Source organism: Artemia sp. Qi Xiang Cuo, chromosome 3 (assembly GCF_049724085.1).
Source record: "Artemia sp. Qi Xiang Cuo chromosome 3, ASM4972408v1, whole genome shotgun sequence".
NCBI lineage: Eukaryota > Metazoa > Arthropoda > Branchiopoda > Anostraca > Artemiidae > Artemia > Artemia sp. Qi Xiang Cuo.
The window spans coordinates 16,861,549-16,881,717 of record NC_142796.1 but is presented as its reverse complement, the minus strand read 5'-3'; the positions used below and the strand labels follow the sequence as shown (position 1 = coordinate 16,881,717).

Here is a 20,169-nt window from a genome sequence, read left to right as displayed (position 1 = left end):
AGACACAAAAATTATGATGTAAATGTGTACTTAAAAGAAAAAATAGCCTTTTTAAGAATCTAATGTCGATAAACAGAGGTGGCCCACCTTGGAAAAATATTAATAAAGGGTAATCCCTATCCAACAAATTGACTATTACATACCAGAACAATACTCAAATCATTTTAATAATAGATGAATTTTAAACACAAAAATTATGATGTAAATGTGTAATTAAAAGAAAAAATAGCCTTTTTAATAATTTAATGTCGATAAACAGCGGTGGCCCCCCTTGGAAAAATGTTAGTAAAGGGTAATCCATATCCACCAGATTGACTATTACATACGAGAACAATATTCAAATCATTTTAATAAGATATGAATTTTAGATATGAAAATTATATTTAAAAGGTATATTTCAATGAAAAAATAGCCTTCTGAATAATTTGATGCGGATAAACAGTGGTTTTTTTCTTCAGCGTTGTTTAAGAATGATTAAAGATGGTGTCTTAGAAATTGACCGATACAGAAATAGAAATTGGTTTTCTATACTTTTCTTATGTTCTAACAGTTCGGTGAAAAAAAATGTTAGTAAAGGGTAATCCCTATCCACCAAATTGACTATTACATACGAGACCAATATTCAAATCAGTTTAAATAATAGATGAATTTTAGAGACAAAAATTATGATGTAAATGTGTATTTCAAAGAAAAAATAGCCTTCTTAATAATTTAATGTCCATAAACAGTTGTGATCCCCCTTGGAAAAATGTTAGTAAAGGGTAAACCATATCCACCAGATTTACTATTACATATAAGAACAATATTCAAACCGTTTTAATAACAAATCAATTTTAGAGCCGAAAATTATATTGAAAAGGTGCAGTTCAATGAAAAAAATCCAACTTTATTAAAAAAAACAATATTATTAATAAAATCAGATCTTTTTTAAACTGGGATGTTCATATTTCTGAAAATTAAAATCCAACTTTATTTAAAAAAAATCAAATGTTATTAATATAATCAGATGTATTTTAAACAGCATATTTCTGAAAAGTAAAACCACACTTTATTAAAAAATATGTAAAAATGTATCCTATGTTGGGTCCTTGGAAAAATGTTAGTAAAGGGTAATCCATATCCACGAGATTGACTATTACATACGAGAACAATATTCATATCATTTTAATAATAGAATCAGATGTTTTTTAAACTGTGATATTCATTTTTCGAAAAATTTAAATCCAACTTTATCAAAAAAAAATCAATTATTATTAATAAAATCAGATGAATTTTTAACCGGGATGTGTATATTTCTGAAAAGTAAAACCACACTTTATTAAACAATATGCAAAAATGTACCCAATGTTTTGCCCTTGGAAAAATGTGAGGACCGGAGAATCCAGATCCAACAGAGTGACGAGGACATAAGAGACCACGAGTCATCAAATTTTAATAAGATATTTATTTTAGACCTTTTATTTACATTGAAAATGGTACTGGACAATTAAAAAATAGCCTTCTTAATAATTTCCTTTTGATCAAAAGTGGGTTTTTTTCTTCAGTATTTAATAATTATTAAATATGGTGACTGAGAAACTGATCGATACAGAAATAGAAATTGGTTTTCTATACTTTTCTTATGTTCAAACAGTTCGGTGGGGAAAAAATGTTAGTGAAGGGTAATCCATATCCACCAAATTGATTATTACCTACGAGACCAATATTCAAATCATTTTAATAATAGATGAATTTTAGACACAAAAATAATAATGTAGAGGTGTATTTCAAAGAAAAAATAGCCTTCTTAATAATTTAATGTCGATAAACAGTGGTGGCCCCCCTTTTGAAAATGTTAGTAAAGGGTAAACCATATCCACCAGATTGACTATTATATACGAGAACAATATTCAAATCATTTTAATAATAGATCAATTTTAGAGACGAAAATTATATTGAAAAGGTGTATTTCAATGAAAAAAACAACTTTATTAAAAAAAATAATGTTATTAATAAAATCAGATGTTTTTTAAACTGTGATGTTCATATTTCTGAAAATTAAAATCCAACTTTATTAAAAAAAATCAATTGCTATTAATACAATCAGATGTATTTTAAACCGGGATGTGCTTATTTCTGAAAAGTAAAACCACACTTTATTAAAAAACATGTAAAAATGTAAACCAATGTTTGGCCCTTGGAAAAATGTTAGTAAAGGGTAATCCATATCCAACAGATTGACTATTACATAGGAGAACAATATTCAAATCATTTTAATAATAGAATCAGATATTTTTTAAACTGTGATGTTCATATTTCTGAAAATTAAAATACAACTTTATTAGAAAAATCAATTGTTATTAATAAAATCATATGTATTTTAAACCGGGATATGCATATTTCTGAAAAGTAAAGTGTGCATATTTCTGAAAAGTAAAACCACTATTTATTAAAAAATATACAAAAATGTACCCAATGTTTGGCCCATGGGAAAATTTTAGTAAAGGGTAATCCATATCCAACAGATTGACTATTACATACGAGAACAATATTCAAATCATTTTAATAAGAGATGAATTTTAGACATGAAAATTATATTGAAAAGGTGCTTTTCAATGAAAAAATAGCCTCATTAAGAATTTAATGTCGATAAACAGTGTTTCCCATGAGTAATATGTGATATATATATAAAATACAAAAATAAAATTCTTTCTTTCTAAAGATAATTCTGACATAAATTAAACTCCCTCTAATTAAGTTTAAATCTCGTTTCAAAAAGAAAAATTCTTAATCAGCAAAAGAAAAACCGCATTCTATTCTCAGCCAAACATTGACGCTATTCGGTTTTGAATTTCGCTAAGATATTTGGTAATGAAAAATGCTAGATACAAAGTTTCTCAGGAAGTTTAAGTTATAAGAGCAGTATCAATGTTTAAATCATCGAAAATATTTAAAACAAATTATTGGATGAACGGTTAGCATAATGAAGTGAGTTTGCAAACATAATTACAAGGTAGCGGCCCCCTCCACAGGACGTGGGCCAATCGTGAAATAGCTAGCAGGGCGCAAAATCTATACTTGTGTGATATAATGAAAAAAACTGTTTTTCGTTTCACTTATGGATTGTCTCTATTGCCATCATCATTATTTTTGAGAGTCAATTTAATCCTTGCCTCTGTCGTTGTCGGTTGAAGTGAAGCACTGTTGTACACCCAAATGTAAGTCTCAATAAAACTATTGCTTTTCTAATTGTGTTCGTTTTATTTATATATCTGTATCTAATCGCACAGCAGGCAACTAGTTCGTATGCCCCCATCGGTAAAGCTCCCAGGAATATGATTTCTACATAACATTAGAGGTAATCGACGCGGCAATAACCCGAGGAAGCGAGGTTACGCTCCCAAATTGATAGTTGGAGAATTTCTAACCTACTATAGCTGCGCATTTTGTTTTCTCGCTTTCAGTGAGTGGTGCGATCGGTACACTGCTTTAAATCATAGTATTACATTTGTGGCCCCGACTTCATTGCCACATTTGGCGTATCTTAATCGCCACAGCTTTAAAACAGTAATATTACATATGGCACAGTCTTTAGCCCTATAAGTAGCGCTATCGGAGAACTTGTAAGGTGTAAGTTTACAGCTTTAAAGCATAATATTACAACTGACGCGGTCAATCTTTATTACCACAATGGGCACAGTCTAGTCCTTTTTTTATCGCTACAAATAGCACGGTCGGAAATTTGGAGGAAAACATGCGAACTAGTTATGCTATAAACTTTGTAATTTAAATTTAATCATTGGAGAGATGCAGACATGTAAGAAAAAAGGGATTAGGCCTATAATCGCTAAGCTATAATTGGAAACCCTTTTAAAATATCTCATAGGAGATAATAGCCTCCCCCAAAATAGGTTAAATGAAAAAATAAATTTATTTTGAGTTATCCAAACGAAAAAAAATGGCAGAAGAATTAAGCGAACTATTAATGGCACAAAAGCTGGCCGCGAAAAATGTATAAATAGCAAAGTCTATTCCGCAATACGATGGACAAACAGATATCGACGAATTTAATATCAAATTGGCCCAGTTTATAGAATTAACAAGAACAGAGCTAGAAATGTTAGTCGGCATGCTCCTATTAAGAACAAAAGGGCAGGCCTTAACCTTTTTAAAGAAAATTGAACATACTATTGGTAATGACGCCAGCTTGCCAATAAATACGGTGGAAAAATTGTTAACAGCAGTTAAAGAGAGATTTATCGAAACTAGTCCTACAAACAGATTAAACCACGGAATGGTGTACTTTGACCCTTCACAGAACGGAAGAGAATATCTTGATAATATATGTATTTCAGTGGAAGCAAAATACAGAAAAGGTTCAGGAGAACAGTTTGAAAAAGTCATGCTAAATACCTTTTTGCAAGGGCTACCCCCAGAACTATATAGAATGGTAATATCCAAAAATATTCAGATGTTAGATCTTGCAGTTCAGGAGGTAGGGCGATTGATCGAAGTCGATACGATGGTGGCAAATCACAGTAAAACAAAAATAAATAGCCTAGGCGAATCAAACGCAAGCCTGACCTTCAAGGGCGATCAGACGTCTCCCAATTTCTTTTCAAGGGATAACACCCCAGTGCCACAAAGAAATAGAACGCATGAACCCGCTAGGCCGAAAACAGTACGTTTCCAGCCTGTCAAACAAATTAGTTATGAAAACAACCCGACAATAATAAGATGCTATATTTGTAATCGCGGTGGGCATATCGCGAGAGAGTGCCGTTATGTCCACAATCGCACACCAAGGATCACCGTCAGTAAAACGCAAAATTATGGCAACCATTTGTTCGGCAGAACAAATTTTAACGCCAGTGGTGCACCAGGCTATAGCCAGGGAAGATTGCGCCAAACAGTGCCTTACAACGCGTACCAACCCAACGTGTACAATCCTCCCCCCAATGGACAAATCAATTATCGATTTGAAAACCCAAATACGCGATAAAGCCAATATAATGTGAGAATGGTATTAGGAAATTCCTAAAATTTACACACGGGTCATGAAAATTTTTCAAGCCAACGGTATTTGCTGCCAATACCAACAACCGGCCCTGACGCGAGACATTAAAATTACAGTAATAGTACATGGCAAAGACAGGCAAATATATATCAACTAAATGTGCCTATAAGGTGACGTTTGTCAGAATACGTATTGCAGATAACAACGCATGAAGTAATTCCACGGGGAAACGTGTCAGATCTTTCGGAAGAATAAACTTGACCCAGAGGGCGCCTAGAATGTTTTATAGGTCCAAACCGATAGTAGTACCGTCTTGTAGTGATAGTAATAATAAGTTACCTATATTTAATGATTTTTTTGTGGCAAATGTTTAGTTTAGGGCTTTAATTGACTCTGGTGCTACCGCGAACATCATAAACTCACACGTATTTAATATGTTGCCTCTGGATATTAGCAAGCAATGAAATTTTAATAATCCTAATTTAACTAGCATGACAGGGTGTAAATTGGATACAAGAGGTTTAATTCACCCAAATGTAAGAAGGGATAATAGAATTTTTTCGACAAATTTTATAATATGCGATAACTTTCCGTATGAAGCCATTATCGGCGCAAATTTTTTAATGTCTAATAGAGTACTATTAGACGTGGCAAATGAAAGGCTTGTCTACCCGGCTAAGGTAGGGGAAGGAATTTCTACTTAAGAAACTGTAACAGAGGTTACGAAGAGAACGTAACAGTAAATAAAATTTTCTGGCGGGATAATGTCGCAATCTTTTGAACCTCATGTCTCGCAAGGAAGACATGGCATAATCAGAAATTTCTTCCTTTATTCTGTGAGACATTGCAGAAATGAAGTAAATTTAAATAATAAGTGTATTGAATCTGCAAAAACAAAAATAGGAAATATGCGACAGTACAGGTCAAACGAAATCAAGAAAATAGCGGAATTATGGAAAAACATATTAAAACCCAATGTGTTCCGCAAGATGCCGCCATGACGCAGCTTAGTGCCAGTATGAATCTAATAGACAATGAAAATAAAGAGAAATTGTACGGGTTCACGATACAAAAAGCAAACATTCCTCCCAAAATAATGCAAAGAATTCAAATATCACAGATGATTGAACCAGTAGAAAGCAAATCAGAAATACGGTTTGCGACCCCATCAAATGAAATTCCGGAGAATATGTTATGCAAAGAACGGATTATATCCTACGACAAAGGAGAAAGTTTTATTTGGGTGACTAAAAACCACGAAAATTATACAATTACAATAAAAAAGGGGACGTGTTAAGTTCAAATTCAAGTTATCTCGGAGAATGATTTAGATAGATGGGAAAATTCCAAAAGAAACCTAGTTAATGGCATTAAAATCTCAACTAACAAATACCCTCTAACTAAATCGCAATTCTTAAACAAATTAAATATGGATCATATTACGGACTTAGATCTTTAGAAAAAATTATGCGAATTATTATGGAATTTTAAAGATGTATTTTCCGCATCTGAAGAGGACATCGGACTGATACCACTCTATGAACATTCAATTTTAACGACTGGTAATCCTGAAGCGAAACAGCCATATCGTGTGCCGTATAAGCACAAAGAGTGGTTAAAAAATAAAATCCATGAATTAGAAAAAATTGAAATTGTACGTCTAAGTATAAGTCCGTATAGTGCACCAGTGATCTTGGTACCAAAAAAGGATGGCGATCTTAGACTTGTAGTAGATTATAGAGCCCTTAACAAACAAGTATTTAGTGCTAAAATTCCCTTACCAAGAATAGACGTAATTCTTGACTCAATCTCGAGCCAAAACTAAATTTTTACTTCCTTAGATCTTACACAAGGCTACCACCAAGCGAAAATAGCCGAAAAAGATGTCTATAAAACTGTGTTTTCTACGACTGAATGTGGTTCATATGAATACTTAAGAGTACCTTTTGGACTTAAGACAAGTTCAAGCGCGCTATGTAGACCCTTATTACACCTGTTAAGAGGATTAAAGAATATCATTCATTTTGTTGATGAAGTCGTATTTGGGAGAAAACGCTGAACAACACTTAGCAACATGAGCTAATGTGTTCGAGAAATTCAGACAGGGCAATTTAAAATGCCGGCCTGAAAAAGTAAATTTTTTTTAGCCTAAAATTAAATTTTTAGGAGTAGTGGTGACGCAAGAAGAGATATCTCCAGACCCTGATAAAATAAAATGTGTTGAAAACCTCAAACCCCCAAGAATTATGAAAGAATTAAGAGGAATTTTAGGTCTTACTGGCTACTTTAGAAAATTCGTGCCCAATTACGCCCAAATTGCGAAACCCCTCACGGAATTAACTAAAGGGAACTCCAAAAAATTTACCTGGTCCCAGGAAGTTCAAGCTTCCTTAGATCTTCTCAGACATGCGATCAATTCGGCTTAAATCTTAGTACGACCTGATTTTAAGAGCAGACGATTCGTGGTTCCATCTGTTGTCTGCTCGAAGGACTTTTAGGCTATTATGTCGCAAATTATTTTATTTGGAAGCCTCGACCTTTGATGAGGACCTTCTAATAAAAAAAATAGAAAAAGCTATATTCTATTCAAGTAGAACTTTATCAAAAGGCGAAAGTAGTTATTCCGCCACACACTTAGAACTATTATCTATAATCCACCACTTGGACAAATTTAGACACTATTTAATCGGTAGAAAATTTATACTACGATCAGACCATAAAAGCTTGCAGTACCTGCGCACATTTAAAAACCCCAAAGAAATTCTATCTAGATGGATTATGAAAATCCAATACCTAGATTATGAATTTGAATATTTAAAAGGTAAACAAAATGCAGCTTGTGACTTTTTGAGTAGATACCCAGAAAATATGCTGTCGGACACCAAGGAAAATGAAGTTAACGCTATCAATACTAAGAGCAAACACGAATCTAAGAAAAACAAAGTCAAAGACGCAGTAAAAGAAAATAAGGATAACTATTGTCCCTTGTCTTTAGAAAATATAAAAAGAAAAAAAAGGACAAAATGTGTGTAGCACTTATTAATTATTTTGTGAATGATGATGCGTTACCAGATATATTCAAAACTCTTGGAAAAGAGGTAGATAGTTTTTACTATGATTTTGATAAAGAAATACTATGCAGAATCGTGACTGCTGAGGCAAATAGAAACCAAACCTCAATAATACCTGTATTACCCCAAAACCTAATAACACCTGCATTCGAATATGTTCTTTTAGGCATGGGTGGACGTTTAGGAATAACAAACAAATTTCGGACATTAAAGCAATATTTTTATGTGCCGTCGGCAGTAACAAAACTTAAGAAATTTGTAATTATCTGCGATGCGGGTAACTTAAGAAAAAACCCCCAAGCTTATCCTTACCCTCCTATGGGAAGAGTCCCGGTAGCGAGTTCCCTTTTCGATGTCGTCTTTTTTGATTTATATGGAACCAACGGAGGCTTACCTGTTTCTAACAGAGATCACACTTGTATTCTTTCAGTTCTAGATCAGTTTTCCTGATTTAATTTTGCAAAAGCATTAAAGAGTTAAGGCGCTTACGCCACGAGTAAGGCGTTAGCGAAATTAATTTTAAAATTTGGCATTCCAAATAAGGTTTTAAGTGACAACGGAAGTAATTTTGTTTCAAAAGTAACAAAAGACTTAGTGAGTTTTCTTAACATAGAGAAATTAGTGACATCCCCATATCACCAACAAGATAATGGTAAAATAGGAAATAGGCATAAAATATTTTCGAATGTATTAAGCATTTATAAAAAGGAAAATAGGAACGACTGGGATCAATTCTTACTTTATTTAACTAACATAATCAATACTGCTTATTCAGAAACAACCAAAGACAACCCTTTTTAATTACTTTTTGATCGTGATTTTAGAATCCCGTATGATGAGATTATTGAATCCTAGCAATATTACAATAACTCGGAAGATTACAAACAAGAGTTCCTAAATAGGATGAGGAAAACTTGTAAAATAGTTAAAAAAGAGCTGGAAAAATACAAAATAAGTCATGAGTTAAGAAACCTACCCAAAGTCAAGGAAAACTTAGACCTTACAACGATAGACAGCGTCTAAATAAGTAATAAAGCTAAAATAAAATGTAAAAAACTTCCCGACAAGTAGTTTGGATCACAATAACTAATCAAAAAGTACAATAGTAATCATACTTTTAAAGTAGAAAGCTGCAAGACCGGTGAAATATTGGAGGTACCAATTACCCGAATAAAAAAAGCCAAATTTCCAGAGGGATAGGTATCGCGTCCGCCGTCTACCGATTCGTCAGATGCAGAAAATGAGCCCCCTAAATCAATATTGGCAGAGCTAAAACTCTTTAATTTTAAGTAAGACTATTTCGAGAATGATAGTGACGAGGAAAACTTTGAAGAATTTTTAGCTATGAAAAATCTAGTTATTCCCAAGAGAAAATCCCTAATACCAGTAAGATTAAAAACGCCAAAAGATCCAAAAATTTCATCATCGAAGAGCGCAGGAGAATTAGATTATACAATATCTCCAAAAACCCAATTTTTCCTTGATAGAATTTCGACCCCTTGTCCCCCAAAAGATTTCCAGACGATATGGTTTCCCCTGCAACACCAATAGAGAGACCCCTTTCATTACAGGAGGAATTGAACAGAGCGGTAGAAACTCCGGGTATTATTGTAGAGAAAACTCCTCCCACAGATTCAATTGAAACAAATCTGTGAAAAGCTATGGATTTAATAAATTTCCCAATAAAAAAGAGTCAAAGTACATTGCCTAAGAATAAAACTCCCAAGGATGACCAGCAAGGACAATATCATGATATAACTGTGTCAAAGGTCAAGCCTAAACAGTGGACTTCATGGAGGGAAAAACTAGTGCAGAGAATGCCCCATCCCCCCGAAGACAGGGCATTTAAGCAATGGAGGAACCCCGCAAAAACTTTTAATTCCTGTCAAAGCTTTCAAGAGTCTTTCAAATCTCCCGAGTTGAAAACTCAAAGCGATCACTTAGAGAATAAACCTTGTACTTCCAGAGGAGTAGAAATTTACGAAGGAAGGGCAGGTGATACCTCAAAAACGCGAAATGCCACCTCTAAAAATTCTAATGCGGAGTCATTGGAAACCAGTTCCGAAGAGTCTGGCGGCAAATCAGACCATATAGTAGTTAAAGAAACAGGAAAGTCAAAACCGACTTCAGCGGCCGCACACGCGAAAAAACAAAATTAAAAGGGCAAGAATTTTTGAAAAAACAATATAAAAAATTCGATATTATATCCCTGGCAAAACCGAAAAATAAAAAACCGTAAGAAACAGAAGAAAAAGTAACGAAACAGTCAGGCCGAACGGTTAAAAAACCTGACAGATGGAAATACTCCTAAATAATGCGAAGTCAACCGTTTTTGTCGTAGGGAGGTTGTCTCCGCGGTCATCGACGGGTAGTTTCTTTTATCATTAGGCGGAAGGGGGTGGATGTTGAATCGATCATAAAAAACAATTTGTAATCCACTATAATAAATTTAAAAGTATGCGAGTAAAAATTAATCAAGTCAATATTAATGAATATAAAATAATACAAGTGATACCAAAACATTCGTGATCAATGCAAAAAGCCCAAAGTAGGATGCTCGTGATCGACTGACGACGACAAGTGGTGTTGGACCACGTTTTGTGGGAAGCCTGGGGAGGAACTCAGAACCCAGGTAGCGTTTAATTTGTTGGATTTTGGCGGTCTCCTTGGATTTTCTATGAAAAATCAACCCTCGTTGTAATAAAGGCTGATGTCATCAAAAACAAAAAATTACCAGAGGGATAAGATTGAAGTGATATCTAACAAAATCTCAAAAACCGTAAACGTAATGAATTATTTAAGGAACGAAGTGGAACACGTGATGACAGACGTGAGCCTTACCATGGTATCACTCGATACAATTACCATGTCACTACTAAATCTGGCGACAGATGTTAGTAAGTTCGAGTTCGCATTATTTGCCCTCACGGGAGGAACTTTGTCTTACGACCTAGTAGATCCTTCTAATCTAAAAAGTATGTTGGACGAAATAAAAACGCACCTAACATTTGGTTTACATTTACCCGTAGAACCAGAAGTATCAAATTTATTTCTTTACTATACTAAATTAAAAGTCCACATCACGGAAATAAATGAACAGTTATTTGCAGTAGTAACAATTCCATTGATAAACCAAAAATACGTATTCAACTTGCACAAAATTTCAACCGTCCCTGCTAACATAAAGAAGACAAGTTCATTTATGACTATCACAACTGAATCGGAGCATTTGCTTGTTGATCAAAACTGACCAAAATACGCCTTAACCCAGATGAAAAACTTAAAAGAGTCGTCACTATTCAAAAATATAGTATGCCAGCTTACAATATCTATATATAATGCCAAATCTGGATCTTTTGTGTTGGATATATTCTTGAATTACACACAACAGAAAGAAATAGCAGTTTCATGCGAAGCCGTGATAGGAAGCACTAAACGAGAAATATTCATACACCTTAGAAATGACCTTTGGTAATTTTCTGTTCCAAGAGAAAACCGTTGGAACTTTGTCCTGCTATAATAATACAGAAAGAATAAATCCAAGTTACAGGACAGAATTACTATTACAAGATGTGGGTACGATAACCATAAAACAAGGATGTAGACTTGTAACTAAAGAGTCAACTGTTTGAACGCCGTTAAATACCACGAGTGCGAATATAATAAGGCCTAAAATAATCAATTTTAAGGCAATTAACCTGTCGTACACTATTCCCAATATAGAAAGTTAGGAAATGAAAACCTCGATATGGTCCAAAATAGAAAAGAATAAAGGGACATTAAGGCTTACAAAAATAAGAGAAGCATTAGACTCCCAGATTCCCCTATTTACAAATGAGGACCAGAGATTAACTTATGTGGATAATAGATACGGATTATTCTCAACCAATTTCTGGTGGAACATACTACTGACCGTATGTTTCGTGTTCGCGATTTCCCTGACCATGAGAATCTTGCTGACTTTTAATTATGGAAAAATCCTGAGACTAAGAAGGCAAAACCAAAAGGAAGAACACGGGGAAACGACTGAAATGCAGAAGTTAAACCCGGAACCCCATGAGAACGTCTAAGCCAAGAAATAGGGAAGACATTAGAAAACGAGTGGGTATAGAGGTCTCCACTCGTCCTTGCTATGTCTTTTTCCCTCATTGTAAGTGTCGTTTACGTAAAACTGTGTGGCTATGACGCTGCAACATGCGTTTCTTAAACAGCACGGACGTGCGTGAACAATGAAGGCATGAAATATGTTGTAAACTGAGACCTCAAATTTAACAATGTAGAGTAACTTATGTTTAAAGGATTTTTTTAAAACTAAAGGAGCATCGAATAAAGGTTGAAGAAGAAGAAGATAAAGTGTCTGTAATAACGTATGCTAAGGAAAATAATAAGAGACCTTATTTAAAGTAACAATGTCATTTTTTTTACACCAATACTTGTGCATTAACATTAGCATTTGCTTAATATTGCCTTGTAGCGTAAGATTAACCATTAAATATTGCTTATTATGTATTATGACAATTTGATTTTAAAGAACGTGTGATTCTGCCTCGTTATTTGTATTACAGGAAGTGGATTGACCTATTGGAAATCAATCATTACAATGCGTAGTCCAGTGCAGATACAAGCTAGTAGCATCTATTTTCACCATACCTCAACCAACGAAGAGTACTCACCATAGACTCCAGGCAATTTTTATCCCAGCTTCGTTTATTAAAACTATAGTTACCTTTTGATCGTTGTTTCCTCCACCACGAACCATATTACGTATCAGGTAACACTATATTTGAATCTCAGTATCCAGTGCATTATCGAACTATATAAACACATAAATCCTGAGAACCTCATCGACCAGTACAAGACATGAGTACATAAATTTCACCCTTGATAATCATTATGGACCCATGTACCATATGACTGTACAGTTATTATATTTGATGATCCCAAAAATCATTTATGTGTCACAGATTCACGCGTCGAATCCCTTTCGACTATCTCTCGGATTCCATCCTATAACCTTTATCAAATGCGAAAAGTTAATATCTCTGTTATCCCATAAATGTAACGATATAATTTCTGAAAACTGGACCTGGAAACCAACCATTGAATTACATAAACCAAAATTATCCCCAGTGACCAACCCCTCAGTGACAATATACCCCTCCCACAGGTTAAAGACAATATGTTGAAGGAGTCACTAAGTTTTATGTCGACCCATTCCAAATCCAAACATCAATTCCCCTGTGATTAACCAAGGAATCACCGCAAAAGTTAATTGACGCAAGCCAGGCACGAACAATTTTTTTAAGAGAACTGTAATCTCTAAGTGCACAAACGAACAATTTTATACGAGAAGTACATTCTTTATGTGCTTTAAAATATGCCAAAAATGATATACTGAGAAGAAAATAAACACAGTCCCAGTGTTCAACCCCTTAACGATAAGGCACCTTATGAACTATCCAAAAAAACAGCAGGTGAGAATGAACTCTGATATCAAAATTCCACACAACTGTACCTGGGAGTATCTTTTCCGTTTGACAATTGGAAAAGCAAGATGAACACAACCATGCTCGAACTGTTCGGTGAAGAAACTATATTGTAAGTGTTTTTAAATTTTTGCCAAGACGAAAGGAGTGAAGGACCATAATTTATAACAGAAGGAGTGAGTACGCTAAGAGACACGTGGGTGGTGAAATAGGTGTGAATTTAAACATGTCACATTTTAATAGTTTTGATAAAAATAGTTTCGAAAACAACTTCGATGACTTATTATCAGAATTATACAACGAACAAACCAAGTGAAAATGTTTTAATGATTCCCAGTGAATGTAGTGAACACTTTAAATCGTTTATATACATATATATATATATATATATATATATATATATATATATATATATATATATATATATATATATATATATATATATATATATATATATATATATATATATATATATATATATATATATATATATATATATATATATATATATATATATATATATATATATATATATATATATATATATATATATATATATATATATATATATATATATATATATATATATATATATATATATATATATATATATATATATATATATATATATATATATATATATATATATATATATATATATATATATATATATGTGTATTGCTATTTACTTAGATAGAGGTAGTGTAAAGTCAATGGCCCCATGAATTTAGCGTAGATAGGAAGCATAATTATCTTATAGTTAGCAAAATAAAAAAAAACTTTGAAAGGTGAATTTCAAAAAATCTTATAGAAAAAGTAGAATAGCCCCAATCTTGTTGGAAATGTGAAAGTCATCAGTGTTAGATGTAGAAAAAAAATCTTTAGTATAGTAGCTAGGCTAGAACCGTAGATAATCTCAGTCCGGTAAATGAACTTTAGATAGGGATGTATAATAAAATAAGAAAAATAATAGAGAAAATTTTTAGCACTCCTGATTAAGCTTATAGAAAAGTATAAAATAATACAATGTCAATTAAAATTACGTAGGACCAATAGTAAATAAATCGCGAATATTTCAAAAACCCAAGGGCAAGCAAGTCCTAATGACGGGACGTCATTAAATAATGGGAAGGGTAATATGTACCGTGAGTAATATGTGATATATATATAAAATACAAAAAATAAAATTCTTTCTTTCTAAAGATAATTCCGACATAAATTTAACTTCCTCTAATTAGTTTAAATCTCGTTTCAAAAAGAAAAGTTCTTAACCTGCAAAAGAAAAACCGCATTCTAGTCTCAGCCAAACATTGACGCTATTCGATTTTGGATTTCGCTAAGATATTTGGTAATAAGTAAATGCTAGATACAAAGTTTCTCAGGAAGTTTAAGTTATAAGAGCAGTATCAATGTTTAAATCATCGAAAATATTTAAAACAAATTATTGGATGAACGGTTAGCATAATGAAGTGAGTTTGCAAACATAATTACAAGGTAGCAGCCCCCGCCACAGGACTTGGGCCAATCGTGAAATAGCTAACAGGGTGCAGAATCTATACTTGTGTGATATAGTGAAAAAAACTGTTTTTCGTTTCACTTATGGATTGTCTCTATTGCCATCATCATTATTTTTGAGAGTCAATTTAATCCTTGCCTCTGTCGTTGTCGATTGAAGTGAAGCACTGTTGTACACCTAAAAGTAAGTCTCAATAAAACTATTGCTTTTCTATTTGTGTTCGTTTTATTTATATGTCTGTATCTGATCGCACAGCAGGCAACTAGTTCGTTTGTCTCCATCGAGAAAGCTCCCAGGAATCTGATTTCTACGTAACATTAGAGGTAATCAACACGGTGATAACCCGAGGAAGCGAGGTTGCGCTCCCAAATTGATAGTTCGAGAATTTCTAACTTACTATAGCTAAGAATGTTGTTTTGTCGCTGTCAGTGAGTAGCGCAATCGGTACATCGCTTTAAATCATAGAATTACATTTTTGGCCCCAGTCTCCAATGCCAAATTTGGCGCATCTTAATCACCGCAGCTTTAAAACAATAATATTACATATGGCACAGTCTTTAGCGCTATAAGTGGCGCTATCGGAGAAATTATAAGGTGTAAGTTCACAGCTTTAAAGCATAATATTACAACTGACGCGGTCAATCTTTATTACCACAATGGGCACAGTCTAGTCCTTTTTTTATCGCTACAAGTGGTTTTTTTTCTTCAGTATTGTTTAAGAATGATTAAAGATGGTGACTGAGAAATTGATCAGTACAGAAACAGAAATCGGGTTTTCTATACTTTTCTTGTGTTCAAACAGTTCTGTGGAAAAAATGCTAGTAAAGGGTAATCCATATCCACCAAATTAGTTATTACATACGAGACCAATATTCAAATCATTTTAATGATGGATGAATTTTGGACACAAAAATTATAATGTAAAGGTGTATTTCAGAAAAAAAATTGGGGGGGGGTGGCCTTTGGCCCTTGGAAAAATGTTAGTAAAGGGTAATCCATATCCACCAGATTGACACTAGTTGATTTCTAAGGATTTCTAAGGATTGTTCTGAATTTATTTATTAAAATTCCTTTCTTGGCATCTGCATCTCTATTAGTATCAACTTTTTAGTATACTATAATGTTAAAACATATTTTATAATGAAAACACTACTCAGATGGTACTTTTGTATTAAAAAGAACACAGTCGAGAACCACCAAAATAAAAAATAATATGTATCTTTTAATAGAGTTAGCATTCCCTGAGATGCCTTACCTTTTTCGTTTCTACTTTCAAATCCCCTAAAATGTCATTTAATCTCTGACGTTTCCTTTTGTTCTAGCAACTGTGCACCGATACATTTTAAATTCCTATGAAGCCTTCCAAATTTATCATGTGTCTTGAAGAAATTGTGTCAAACAAATATCTTGTCCCGTCAGTATTTCTAACTCCCAGATAAGAATGTTCACGAGATTAAATTTCCATATCTGATGATGTCAGATGTCCTGGTCGTTGATCTTGTATAGTTAGGATTCTAGTCCTCTAAAGTTGGTCAATGATCTTGTACTAATCGCGGTAATACCTCTCTCCCTACTGATGAGTTTTGCATATTTTGAATAAGCATCAAAATTCGATTCTTTTGATGTATCTATTGTTATCAAGAGTCTCTTTCTTAGAGTTTCGGTTATTATTGAGCCGCATCGCTCCTTACTTACAGTTCGTTATCACGAACTGTTTGAAATAAGATATAAGCTTAATATGCAAAAACTGGGAATGAAAGTTTGATTTAATGATTTTACAGAAAGTAGTTTATGACCATAAGCATGTAAATTTCAATGAAGTCGTATTCCTTTCTTTCGTATGTATTTTGTTTTGTTTTAGTACTCTCCCTCAGATCTCCATATTAAAAAAAAAATAGTAAAATATTTGCTCATTGTTCTTAATTTTTATTCCTAAGGAGGGGGACAAGTACTTAGTCCTGGTGGAGAGAAGGAGATAAGATCATTTTGTAGCCAGAGGCTGTAGGCTACGTCGGCACAAGCAGCAAATAAACTTAGTAGAATATATATGCAAAGGCCACCGAAAGGGAATTACAGAGGAAAGGGGTTGACAAAAACCAGTTGGTTCAAAGACAGTACTGCCTGAGGGTAAATACAAAATCTATGATTTTCTGCTCATCCCCTAGCCCTGGTAGAAAAAACAAGACATATAAGTGATACCAATGCAAAAAAGTGAATTCCGTTGGAGTTCAAGGCGGGGGACTGTATTTGCTCTATTTTATGTTTTTGACCATGCTGATTTAAACAGTGCACTTTTCATTGTGATCTGACGCCCTTTTCGAGGGGTTTCAGGCTTTTTTCGGAATTAAGATAAATTTTTTTCGCAATAAACTTTTACTTTCAAGATGAATTGAAATGTTATTTACCATTCCTAAATTGAATCAGTGTCAAATGACAATTTTTCTCACTAGCTATTTTTTTTATTTCACAACGGGTTTTTTAATTTTTGGTTATTAAGGGCTGTGATTCGTGCTTTACTAGGTTGCAGCTACTGTTGAGACCGTGATTGAAAAAACATCTGGTACCTATATGCCCAATACCGATATCCGCGATACCAATACTCCTGATACCGATACGCGCGATACCGGTACACCTGATACCAGTACGCCCGATACCGCGTACAGCACTTTTCCCAGGGACTAAGGAGGGTCATATTATTACCAAAGCCATTGCTATTGAAATCTTCAAATATGTTGAAAAAAAAGGCTGTCTCAAAATATTGATCAGGTGCCTTTAGGGGGAGTATGGCTAGATGCCCCCAAATCTTTTTCGTCACTTAAAAAGGGAACTAGCAAATTTAATTTCAGTTCGATTGAGCTATTAAACATCTCTCTATTATGTTCTGGTCACTCGCTAGCCTTGTTAGAAAAAAAGAAGAAAAAACGGGAGACAGATCAGTGCTACCCATGTAAGAAAGTAATTTTCCTTATTGTTCAAAGTGAGGAACTGTAATTTCATGTTTTCGACGATACTGATTCCAATGGTACCTTTTCATTTTCGTCTGACACCATTTTCGAGGGGTTTCAGGCTTGTTTCAATCACCATGAATTTCCTTTCGCAATAAACCTTTATTTTAAGACAAACCGAAATAATAGTTACCATTTTTAAATCAGGCAGTTTTTTTCAAAACACCTTTTTTTTACTTTTGATTACTTTTGGATGTGGTTCGCTCTTTACTAGATTGCAGCTTCTTCTGCAACCATGATAGGGATTCTGTTAGAGTTTATAGATGCCCTATTTTAAATTACTATTCATTCTTAAGTCAATCTCTTCTGCATTTCACAGTATATATATCTTCATACAGGCTAAACTGGTAATGACAGAAGATTCCTTAAAATCTCAGCATGACATCAACAGCCTTATATCCTCAACTAGACAGCAGATTGAGCTTTCGCTGTATGCGGCTCAAAGTGAAATTGACAGTCTTCAAGAAAAAGTTAATAGGCTACAAGGACAACTGGAAGAAACAATTCAGGTATTATTTTTAATGATTCAAGCTCAAACAGTGCAGCCAGCCTGCTTCACGGTTAATAAGCTTCTGGCAAGAGAGGAGGACTTTTTTGGGGGGGGCACATACCAACCTTATGCCGTCAATGCACGTTTGTAATTTAAACAAGGTACAACATGCCTATAGTTTAATACGGGAGGGGTGGGGGTAATCAAGGGGACAAATCCTCCTCTTTGGCTCTGCTGTATGGTTACACCAAGATCCATCGTGCCCACCCCTCTGCTAAGAAGTTAGTACTGCATAGGATGGAGGTGGGGTGTGATAAAGGGGCTAATTGAAAATCCTTGCATGAAACTGCTTCAAACAAGGTGCAAAATTTCTACCCTGGAAAAATCTACCTTCGGTGTATTTCGGCTAAAAATATGGTGACTTAAGCATGATATGGTTACTTTTTTGGCTATATTATTCGACGCATCTGGAATTTGGTATTCATTGGCACCCATTCAGTTACTGGATTTATCATCTTCTTTTTCTTTTAGTTTCTTTTTGTCTGAATCTTTTGACATTCTTTTTCAAATATCTTTTAACTTTAAGTATGTTTTAACTTTTTAATATGTTTTATCTCATAAACATTTTTTATTGGCTATTGAGCAAAGCAAGATGAAGGATGTGCAATTCTACTTCAATTTGTATCTTGACCTAAGCTATACAAGAGTAGAGTCCTAGATTATACTTTGGATACTTTTAGTTTCTTGGCGCCTTTCCAAGGTACTTTTGAGGGCCATTGAGCTCTATCAAGGCTAGGCACCTTTGAGGTTCAGTGATCTGTATCAAGGCCATTCCCTTTTGAGATTCAGTGATCTGTATCAAGGCCAGACACTTTTGAGGATCTATTAACCGTATCAAGGCCAGACCGCAACATGTTCTGAGAGTTCCATGGCTCTCATGCATAATTGTGTCGTATGAGTTAGAGTGGTTTCAATGGCCTTTTGTCATTGATAGTAATATGAATAAATTTTATATTTGGGTCGGATAAAATCGATTTACATTTTTATAGGACTCCTGCATTCAGTGAATATAAAGTGGGGTTTTAAATGCTTTATATTAAAAGAAGCCGATAATAGATTTTGATATTGAAATCCAGAACAATCCCTAGAAATCCAGAACAATCCCAAGAAATCAAGTAGTGAGGGGTTAATGGATTTGACGACGTCTATAGTGGGTATACTATTGGAGCTACTACAAAAAGTCGTATACATTCTAGGCAATAATACGACAGTCCTTTTTCATCGATGAACAAACCTCCAAAGGCTCCAATGCCCCTCAAACCCCTTAACTTTTTGCCCCCACACCCCGCCTCTTTTTTGTATTTATTTTTATTAAACTTTTTTTCTATTTTTTGAACTTTTTTTAACATTGAAAATTTTTCAACTTTTTTATGTCATAAAATGAATGAAACATACTTAAAACAAAAAAAAATCATATTTAATATTTTCGAAATACCAAATGAGAATGATATATATATGCTAGTTTTGATTTTTACTATTAGAAAAATAATGTTTGTAGTAGGACTTTTCTTTTTTTGGACTCGTAAATTATTCAACTGTTATTAT

The 20,169-nt window shown here is 33.8% G+C and overlaps 1 protein-coding gene across 1 annotated transcript in view; it reads left to right on the top strand.

Moving 5' to 3' along the window:
• LOC148953810 (uncharacterized) overlaps nucleotides 1-20,169 on the top strand; it is a 273,349-nt gene that overhangs the window by 121,429 nt on the left and 131,751 nt on the right. The window contains exon 13 of the mRNA XM_089085651.1: nucleotides 18,413-18,583. Coding sequence (XP_088941777.1) covers nucleotides 18,413-18,583 — 171 coding nt within the window. The remainder of the gene's footprint in view (nucleotides 1-18,412; nucleotides 18,584-20,169) is intronic.